This window comes from Megalopta genalis, chromosome 10 (assembly GCF_051020955.1).
Source record: "Megalopta genalis isolate 19385.01 chromosome 10, iyMegGena1_principal, whole genome shotgun sequence".
Taxonomy (NCBI): Eukaryota; Metazoa; Arthropoda; class Insecta; order Hymenoptera; family Halictidae; genus Megalopta; species Megalopta genalis.
The window spans coordinates 12,291,255-12,302,462 of record NC_135022.1 but is presented as its reverse complement, the minus strand read 5'-3'; the positions used below and the strand labels follow the sequence as shown (position 1 = coordinate 12,302,462).

The 11,208-nt window shown below is 49.1% G+C and overlaps 1 protein-coding gene across 4 annotated transcripts in view; it reads left to right on the top strand.

Annotated features, from left to right (window-relative positions):
• The window catches only part of pnt (ETS transcription factor pointed), a 220,597-nt gene that overhangs the window by 184,814 nt on the left and 24,575 nt on the right, over positions 1–11,208 (top strand). For 3 of the 4 annotated variants that reach the window (XM_076524727.1, XM_033469521.2, XM_076524728.1), the window contains one exon: positions 3,852–4,127. The exons of the other annotated variant lie outside the window; for it this stretch is intronic. In XM_076524727.1, coding sequence (XP_076380842.1) covers positions 3,852–4,127 — 276 coding nt within the window. The remainder of the gene's footprint in view (positions 1–3,851; positions 4,128–11,208) is intronic. 4 annotated transcript variants of the gene reach the window in all.

Genomic DNA, 11,208 nt, shown 5'->3' with positions numbered 1-11,208 from the left:
ATATTAATAAATATATTTACTAATATATATATATACTGTTTTATAGCTAGACTGCAGATTTTATGCATTTATCGCACAATTGAGTAAACACAATTTCGTGTAGTAAAAGGATTGAAATAGTCTAAAAATGTCACTGCTCGATTTTGAATCTATTAAAACCAGTGAATAAAGAATGTTCTTGCTGGTTATTTTCTATTTCTTGCAATTGATCCAGACAATATTTATTTTGCATGAAAGACCGCGGTCTATTTATAACAAAGACGCGATTCGATTTATTGAAACTTTATTACGATTTCTATCATAATATAAGCTTCACCGAGGAACTTTACCCAAAGATTGATCATAAAATCATTATTTCAATGTCAGGAATTTTATCACGAATAGTCGGAAATTATTAAATTAATATGAAAATAATAGTAATAAAAGAAGTAATGGTAATTCTATGCGGTGTTATAGAGTCAAATAAAACAATAATTTCAACGATAACTCTTATAGTTTATTTTTTCTGATTTTCTCTTTTTCTGAACATAAAATGTAAAAATGCTCGGTAAATTTAAACAACCCTTTACAAAAACGCGATGCTCCGAGCGAGCAGTGATCTTTTAAATGTGACCGTTGATCCCTTAACTTGTACGCTCGAGTTAATTCGAGCGCGCTAAACAGGCCAAACTGTGCACACTTGAGATAATTCGAACGGCGTTGTATTTTATGCCGCAAAAAAAAATATCGTTTTATTGATATTTATCATTTACATGGGATTGCAAGCTATAACACTTATTTATTCAAGAATAAAATATAGCCCTTTTCCATGGAACAAAAGCGCAGTATATCAAAATTCTCCACAAAATTCTTCTTGACTTTTTCTAGCCGGTTTTTTGTAAAAAAAACTGGGCGTTAAGGGGTTAAATCCTTGAAAAAATCGGCATAGAAACAATCCTAGCTCTCGATATCGAGAATCGAACTAGACATGAATAGACACGGTGGCCTCTACGTTCCCGAATCTCGCGACGTTAACGAGGAGAAACCACAGAGTCCTGGAAACGCAGGTTCTCTTCGTCGCCGTCTCGAAGCGGAGCAACAGACTTTTTAGGCAGTCTGAGTGCCGCTGTTTAAGAGGCACGGGAACTACATTATTTTCTAATTAGATGAGAACGCCATTGATCGAGCGCCCGTGCCCCGGTTTATTATTTACGAGGCGTGCATCGCTCGTATCGTATATCATTCGCCGGAGGAAGTTTCCCTGGAACTTGTACTTGCTCGGCTGAGAAGACAGGAAGGGCGCGAGCGAGAGAAACGGGCGGATGGGACGGCCGATAGAGGGAGACAACCAGAGAGAAAGAGCGAGCGAAAGAGAGAGGGAGAGAGAGAGAGAGAGAGAGAGAGAGAGAGAGACGGGCGAGACAAGGTATGAAATGATCCCGGCAGGAAGCGGAGGTTCACCCATGATTTAACTCCCGTTAAGTAAAAAGCCCGTACTTCCCTATCGATTATTCGCAACGGAGAAACCGCGATTCGATCGATCGGCTCCGATTCGACGCGCGAATCCGACGTTCCTGCGAAACCAGACCGCCATTTTCTATCGTAGATCGTTCTACTGGGTTGGCAACTAAGTAATTGCCGATTTGTTCAATGAAATAACAAATTTCTTTTTACTTGGAACGAAGTTTAATCTGTAATGTATTTTCCATTTTGTTCGATGACCTTTTGCCGTCTCTCTGACAGCTTGAAAATTCCACGCTCGTAGAAAGTCTGATCCTTTTCGGCCAAAAACTGAGTTAAGTGAGATTTTACAGCGTTATCGTCATTCAAAGTTTTACCACGAAGGGAGTTGTCCGGGGATCGAAATAAGTGGTAATCCGATGGCGCGAGATCAGGGCTATATGGTGGGTGTAACATCGATTCCCAAGCAATATCCATCAATTTTTGCCGAGTGGACAAAGACGCGTGCGGCCTAGCATTGTCCTGCTGGAAAATGACACCTTTACGATCGACCAATTCTGGTCGCTTTTCCTTGTCCGCTGCATTCAATTTGTCCAGTTGCTAACATTCACGGATAATAAAAAATAACATAATAATAATAATAATAATTTTATAATATAACATTTACGGATATCGTAAAAATGGGAATGAGAGACACCTATAACTGAAATCGGCAATTACTTAGTTGCCAACCCAATAGAACAGTTTTTCAACGGAGTTTCGACACGCGTTACTTATTTATTTAACCGACAAAGTTCTTTTTACATTGGATGACTAAGGAATATTATCTAAAACGAGAGTGACATATAAAAATTAATTATAAAATATGTAAAATTTTAACGATTAACTCTAGATAAGCTCAATAAAGACGATTTAATACTGAACCTACCATCGAATGGACCGGTTTCTAATTTTACATTACTACTTCTTCCTGGGAAATGATTGAATAAATTACATTATTCGTGCAAGTTTTATAATCAAATCTTTTCACTCTTGTGAGTCACTGCACATTAGTCACCACAACTGCTCGGTAGTGTTCAAAGAGTTAAGCAATCTTGAGCTGGTGGCGTACGTCAATTTGACGTCTTATCAGTCTGCAGAACAAGCTACGAAAAATTTTGTTCGCCACTTGAGGATTAATATTTTCACGGTAAGCACTTGAGGTCGAGCATAATCTGTTTTCCTCATTTATCAGCGAGTGGCATGGGATAAAAGAGATTCTTTTGGCGTTGCGCAGGTGCATACAATTTATTCACTGAATAAACGCATTCGAAATTGATCGAGCAACGAAATCGAATGTTACAATTTTTGAGAGTACACCGGAAGTGGCACAGGAGTGTCAACACCGCTTTCCGATCAGCAACGTGCACGAGAAAGCGCATCTTTCGCGAGAATCGAGCGGCACGAACGAACCGCAGGCGTTTCACGGAAAATCGAAAAAACGGTTCGATCGTCGAAAGTAACGGAGCCCCGATTGGCCGACTAATTGCCGCGGCCAAGCCCGTTTAATCGCGGAACAATGGAGAGCTCCTGATCTCCGGCGAATCGTAATTCACCGCGCGGCCGAAGCCTAGCGTGTTCGTACGCGACATGGCGTGGGTAATCGCTTTGATTCCGCGAACGAGAACGGATATTAGGAAACTCTGCTGCGCCGTAAAAAAAAAAAGTAGAAACTAAAAAGCTGCATCCTCCCGTTTGCCGGCACGGCGGCACACGAACGAGCCACGGTGAAACTACGGGGGCATCCGCGGTCGTTTCGCTCGCGAATTTTGTCGCCTCTCGGTGTCGCAACCCTCGCGGGTCCTCCTCGATCCGGCCGAACGTCGTGAACCGGGCCCGTTCCGGGCCCACGGCGGTAAACACGGAATTTTTCGGGGACCGGGTTCGGCTTCCGTTCGCGTTCGAGAACTGCTCGCAACAGACGCAGAAACGGTCGTTGCCGATGAATCACGCGTCTCCTTCGCAATAATGGCGGGAATAATGGAGCACCTAGGCTAGATCGTTGATCACGATTACGGCCGCGCGATGCTATTGTTGCGGCAGAAACGCGGGCCCGGCTTCGCGTTCGCGCCACCTAATTGAATTTAATTCCCGCGAAGACGCCGCAGTCCCATAACCGCGCGCGGTGCCTCGATCATTCCGGTTGTCGCGGCGGCGGCGGCGACCTTCCCCGGCCTCGCCGCTTTCGAAATCCTCCGCGCAAGAATCCTCGAGAGAAGAAGAGAGGCCCCGCGTGTACCCTTCTCGGCGAGGCTCCTTCCATCGAGACAGACCCCCTCGGCCGCGCGAAATCGGGACACGAAAGCTGAACTCGAAACACGAACGAGTGCGGTCCGACTCGCGACTCAGGATCTGTTGCATTTTCCATTCAGATGTCGACGCGGCGAAGGCCTCGCTGGAGAACGCGCCGAGCAGCATGTACGAAAGCGTATGCGTGCCGGATTTAGGGGATTTCTTGGGATACCAGGGCGCGGCCCATCAGCCGGCTGCTACGCCGGAGCACAAGAGCCCAGCGACGCCCTCCTCGAGTTCCGTCACCTCGAACACCTCGGGCCCTCCTCGGTCGGGGACTCAGCCGACGTCGTCGTCCACGTTGCCACCGCCCTCCGCCGCAGTTTCTCTACCCTCGAGACAGTATCATAACGATGGTAAGTGTCTCTTTGTCACTATCCTGCCGCGGCTCTCGAGTCCTCCCTCCGCCCTCTGCCAGGCTCTCTCTCTCTCTCTCTCGCGCGCGCGCGCGACCTCTTCCGCTTCGGTCCTCGAACCGAATGGGCCCCGCCGCGGCGAGGATACGATCCGTAAACTGTCGGGGACCAACGTACGCTGTCCCACGCTCCTCTTCCGGACGCGCGTCCCCGCGCGGACATAAATCCGAACGCCCGCGACAGCCTTGTCCGCGGACTGTCCACCGTTCGCGAAACACCTCCTGACAATATGGTGTCGACCGAGCGGATTGAACGCCTCCTGCCTGCTCCCGGATAAGGATAAATGGTCCTGCGACCAACCAGGAGACGTCTTTCTCGCGGACGCGACAGCGTTTCCCAACCCCGTCGAACTTCAGGAGAAAACGAGTCGACAGATCGGAGGGAGAGATCGGGACTGGGATTCGATCCCGGATCTCTCGCTTGCCCGGCGACTGCTTTAACCTGGGATATTACCCACGTGGAGGTCTAGTAGACTGCTATCATCGGCAAATTTTTGTACATTTTGATCTGCAAATAGTATCTTTTTCAGTGGGGTCCAGGAGCACCCCACGAGGGTAATCCCGGCTAATCAATTGAGCCGACACAGTCTTTGTAACCCAAAGACCTCGGAAATGCCGGCTCCTAGTGCAGGGGTGTCAAACTCGCGGCCCGAGATGAACGTTTACGCGGCCCAGTCAATATATCCGACGCAAAGTAAAGATAAAATAGAAATGTGAATTAGAAATTTTGAAAGTAGTCTCGGCCAATGAAATTTCTCCCGAAATAGAAAACATAGTATCGGAGAAGAGACGTCAAGTATCAGGACGTAAACGATAATTTAACTTTATATACGTTTATTACAATGTACTAGTCAAAATAAAAATATTTGTTTCTATGAACATCGATTTACCTAAAGTTAAGCATCGTTTATTCGGCCCAAGTTAGCTTTTGAGTTTGACACCCCCTGTCCCGGAGTATCGCGATTGGTATCAGGAATTCGCGCGGGAGTGCGCGAACAGTTGATGAGATTCGTAGGGAAAGGAAGTTGGGAAACGCTGATCGGAGGGCAGAGGGTCTCGGTTGCAGCCGCGAAATCGCGCGACAAGCCGGTTTATTTATTTCCCCCGATTGCGGAGCCGCGCGGCTAGAACGAAAGCGTTGCGACTCGCGGCAGAGGAGTTTCTCATTGTTACGTCAGGGGCCCGGGGCCTGATAGCATCTCTCGGCTCGGCGCGTTTGCACGTGTTGCCACAGGTCTCTCATTATCGTCGGTGGCTCGCCTCTCTCGTTTAGCCGTTCCGTCGTCATCGGGGAACGACAATCCGCGATTTCACTGTTCCACGAGCCACCGGGTCTAGAAATCGAGCGTCCTCCAGCCGGTCGGCGAGGCGGAGGATGAGCCCCGACCCGGCCGAGCCGGCACGCCGCCGGTTGCAATATTCTCGGCCGCGATTCGGGCCCCGGCGTGATTCACCTTGTTCACCTTATTCCGCGGCGCGGCGTTTTCATCGCTGAACTCTCCGTGACGCAACTCATTCAGCCGAAGGACTCCGGCGTTCCAGCGACGAACAATGGGAAACGCGCGGGCCACGCTGGGAGTGGATCATCCCATTCATCCGGCCGAGCAATTTGTTGTCCTGGATTTTTTCCCCCGTCGACCCGATGCTTATCGCCGCGGTTAACGCCGGCTCTGGGAAAACGCTTAGCCGGCTGCCGATCCCGGCGAACGGATCCTCGCGAATCCAAAGCGAGTCCGAGATCTCTCGAATCCGCCGGCCCGAGGCAACTCGAAGGGCTGGCGATCGCCCAAACGGGAGCAACCGCGGACGGTCGTCGAGCGGATCGGAGCCAGCTCGGATAGAACGGAACGGAGGAGAACATTATGAAGCGAGCGTTCGTAGCGTAGGTAACAATTACTTAGCCGGGGGCCTTACGTCATTGCAGCAGTGACCGTGGGTGAACGAGGGAAAGTCGGGCCCTCTGCACGCTTCGCCGCGGACAATGGAGACGACGCCGGGCTCCGCTGCCTCTCGCGGCATCCTCGCGCGTTATCCTCGGCATATCCTCGCGTTCGACTCGAGGAAAAACATGCGTCCGAACCCGTCGCCCGTACAAATTCATTGAAGTCGCAGAGCTTTCGGTCTTCTCCGATCTTAAAATCGTGATGCGGGGCGGTCGGCTCTGGCCGGAGTGATCAGCGTCGAATAAACGGACGTTGATCGTATTTCCTTGTCTTTAACCGCTTGCCGTACTTCGACGAGTTCGACTCCTGACGGAAATTTCTAGCAATAAATTATTAAGTATAGATGTTTGTCTGTCCTTTAACACTAGATTTATGGATCACAAAAGACAGCTGTTTTATGTTAGTTTATAAAAGTAACAATAAGACATTTATTCTGATTTTTAACAAGTGTTATTGCAACATTTGCCGTGAGTAACGTATAAATTGAATAAATAACTCATAAATGTATCTTTACGATATGAATCAACGTAAATTAAAAAATTAGTGACCCGTCATTTTGACGGGTTCCGTGAATCTAGGGTTAACACGTTCCGTGCCGAACTGTGTTTACTCGACTGTTCACACTGGCCATTTGATATTATACGTAATATTATATGTAATTATTAATTATCGTATATATATATAGGGTGAGTCTCGTAACGTGACAACCTCAAATAATTCGTAAAATATGTCCAGGGGGACATATAGTATTATAATCAGTTTTATGTTATTTTACTTTTTTATCAAGATACGAAAGTCGCCTTCGATTTTTTAAAAGGAATAGTTACTATTTCTTCCTGAATTCGGATAAAGCGTTGAATTCTACACAGCAATGAAACAAAGCTTATTTTGACCCGTTCTTGCGGTGGAAATTAATTCTTCAGTTCTACTGGCGGTATTATCAGCAATACACATGGCACGGAACGTGTTAAAAGATTGGAATAAAATTCGATAAATAAATAAAATTCTAGTCGTCAATATTTCAGCAATTAAGTAAACTTAGACGCACAATAAACATCAATTTTCTTTCCCTTCGAAGAAATGATTGCGATCGAAAAATTTCTAATCGCAATAACTGCGAAGAAAATGTTAGGTCAAGAGCTTAAAAACAAGAATAAATTTTCCTTGTCTTCCATTAACAAAAGAAGAAGAGATAGCCAGTGTCCGTCGATTTGACGCCTGTGCGACCCTGGCCTTATGGGTGCCCCAAATGCATTCGCTCTTTCTCTCTCTCTCTCTCTCTCTCTCTCTCTCTCTCTCTCTCTCTCTCTCTCTCTCTTTCAAGAAAATTCTGAAACTCGTCGAAAAAAGGGATCTGCATTGCAGGGCAGACCGCAAAATTTGGCAATGCCCGAGCCGAATTTCCACGGATAGGATCGCGCGCGACTTTTGCATAAGACTTGGCGAACTGTATCACGATTCGTGCGCTCATAGAACGTGTCGTTGCAAGACGACCAACACAGGCGACCGTATAATAGACTCATTATTTCTGCTTGCCGGAGCACTGTTACGTTATGTATCGCGGCTCTTCGAGGTCTCTGGTTCGACTCTCGCTTATCCTCGCTTTCGACCTCCTCCTCTTGGAACCGATGCGTTACGTTGCTCCCGTGCTGCACGCGCTAGACGACTCGCTCGTTCGTTCGTTCGCTCGCTCGCTCTCCAACTTTTCCGGCCGGTGGACTCCGCCGAATACCGCCATCGACCCGATTCTCACCGGAATATTTTCACAACCGCTACAGAATTACGGAACAGGGAATAGAGAGATTAATTGCGAACGCTTCTCCGGCACGCACCGATTTCTTCCACGACCAAGAAACGAACCCGCGGCAACGCGAAATCCTGTCGGGCAACGGTGTCGCGAGCGAGCGAACCGATCCCGTCGGTCGCGGCACCGGTACTTCCGATTTCTTCCGGCGCGGACAATCGAACGGAAGACAACAATGCGGCGTCCGCGCCGGACAACTGCTCCCGACGGTGTGCAAGAAGGCTCTCCCGATTCCTGATTCCCGATTTCCGCGGGCCACATGCGTGGAAGCCACATCCTCGACTTCCGCGAGCCGCTCGTTTCGAAACCGGACGTCGGCTGAATGCCGAATAAACGATGGTAACTGAATATTCGCGGTGGTTCTTCGCTCGTGAACGGGCACGATCCGGCAGCCACGAGGATGTGCGACGTCGGCGAGGTTCCTCCGTGTCACGTATGTGTCGTCGCGCGTGCACACGCCGAGCCGAGCCGAGCCGAGCGGAGCCGTCTCGCCGCGTCTCTCGCGTCGCGACGGCCACACGAGTTGTTAGCTCGCGTGCATAAATTAGAGGAGCAGAATCCAGCGTGCGCAAAACCGGGGTCCCCATGGTTCCACGACGACGCCCGGCCCAAAAAAGGACCGGCCATCGTGTGACGCCATTCGATTTACCTTTATGGAAAGGTTAGTCAATCGTGCCGACAATGAGCACAATGATCATTTGTTAAGCAACCACCGCGCCGATAACTAACCGTCGCTGGCCACGCGGCATTTTGATCGACGACCAGCCGATTTTCGGCCTCGGATCCTTGCTCGAGTCCTTCTCCGAGCCTTTTTCGTAGCAACCGCGCGTCTGAGCCACGTGCTCGCAGCCTAGACAAAGCCCGCCGGATTTCGATATTCCGATCTCTTCGTCGATGGTAATGTTAGAATGGCGGTGGCTTTGATCGTCGAACTTAGAAAGTGCCATCCTCGATCCGGGAATTTAAGCGATTATACTTTGTGCGAGTTTTGGAGCATGTCTAGAAACGTGTTGCGCAATTTTTTCTTTTTATCTTGAGTAAATTCACTTTAAGGGGAGGAAATTAGTATCCAAACATTCGACTGTTTTTTTTTAGTTCATTGTCAGAAATCGCAAACTACAAGATAGAAAAAACGTCTTCGAACGAAAGTCGCGTTTTTTTTGTCCAGATACATCATGTGGTATACGATTTGTTAACTGTTTACACACCTGCAAAAGGTGATTTGCAAATAATCGTTACTTTTCGAACGCCACGCGATAGATTTGGATAAAAGAACAATGCACAGTGCACGAATTATAGCAATAAAATAAAAGAGGGCCGAATATTTGACGATTTACTTTCATCCCCTAAAGCAAGGGTGGCCAAAGCGTCGATCGCGGTCGCTTGGTCGATACATAATTATTATTCTAATCGCCTGCCTATCTGATATCTATATTTATTTCAAATTTAAACTTATTTTTGGCTTTAAATTACTACTTTTCTCATGACCACTCAACACGTACGATATTAGTAAACCGCCGCCAATAATTAAAAAAAATACAGGTCATCCTTAGCGATCAAAAGTTTGGCTCTAAAGCGAACTTACGGGAGAATAAAAAGCTGCGTAACACATATCTACACGTGCTCCACGAATCCCAGAAGTGTCAGAATTTCTAGAATTTCCTAGTTCGAGATCATCCCTCGTTAGTTAGCCTTTTCTTCCCCGCGCATCGTTCTTTTCGAGAACAAGGAAATATCGTCCGATCCAGAGAAACACATGAACGATCCGTCCTGAACGATCGAGTCCTGCCGTCGATGAAAACGGAGAAGGGTGGACGAGTAGATTGTCAGGCCGTAGAACGAAGGAGCATCTAGTTAGCCGTCGTTCTCTTTCGAGCACGAGAAATCGTTCGATAAAGAGAAATAGGTTGACGATCGCTCGCGGCCCAGCAATTAGGTGGGGTCCCGAGGGGAGCCACCCTTCCGGAGAAAGCGGGACGAGGATCGTCTATCGGCGCGCAACAGGCCGAACATATGGAGGCAGGAGTGGCGCGGACAATTGTGCAAGCTTGCGGAACAAACGCCGTGAACGGGGATGAAAGATTGGAAAGGTGGGGTCGTACGGGGGATGAAACCGGCGTAGGGCCGCGAAGGGAAAAGGCGTACGCTGCGTACGGTCTGGAGTGGCGAAGGGTGGCGCGGGGGAGGGGGAGGGGGACGATGGTCGGCGCAGGTTGTATTCATTCACTCGTTCATTCATAGTTCGTACACCGCCTCGGGGGCCTACAAAGCCTCTCGCTCATTCAGAACTCACGACACGACCGCGGTGTATGTGTGTTTTTTTCGTCCCTTCTTCCTGTCCGTGTACGACGGTCCTCCCGGCGTCGTCTCCGTCGTCGTGCTCGTTGGTCGTGGTCGTCGGAGTCTCTCGGCCGTCGACGCAGTCCTCTCTCGGTCGCGAGTTTCCGTCTTGTCGCCGGTGATTGGTGCTCATCGGCGAAGGGAACGCGCGGAGATAGGTGGAAACGCGACGAGCCGAAGGGAAAGGTGAGCGATAGGGACGCGGACGGAGAGAATGAGAGAGAGAAAGAGAGAAAGAGAGAGTCTCGAAGCTCACGTTACAACCGGAAGCCGAGGCAGCGAGGAGAAAACGGAGGGAGGAGTCCTATCCCAATATTCCGGCGAGCGAGATAGTTTTATAATGTCCTCGAGTGCTCCTCCCTTAATGCACCCGTAAATGCACCCTTCTTAGGCTCGCCGTGACCGTATTGTTGCTCACTTCGGCGACACGAGGACCGGCGAACAGATGCGGACTTGCCAGCGGATCTTGCACGACCGCTTTTCACCTCTGCCAACCGAAATACGTTACGCCTGACCTCCATCGCGATTTCTGCGGACCGCCAGAAACTTCTCGAAAAAAGACTTCGTTTCCCCCCGTCTTCGTCGCGCCTCTCCGAGTCCAGATTCATAACTCCGCGGCGCAAGACCGTTTGTTCACGCTGCTCTTACTTTTACCCGGTTTCTTCCAAGTTCAAACTTGGACATCCGGCCGGCAAACGTGCGAAGGTCTGGATGCAACTTTCTCCTCGTCGATGTAACCCACGGAAGGCGGGCATTTTCGGCGACCGTTTCCATTCCGGGACAATTTCCGAGCTAGAAAGAGAAACCGAGGGAGGCTCCTCGTCGGAGCTAACGACGCGTCGGCAGCGCGTTGCTCGCGGGAATGCCGTCTGCTTATCGAACGCGACATCGCCAGCGATCGAGAGTCCACCTTGGCGGACCAGCAGGGTTAACTG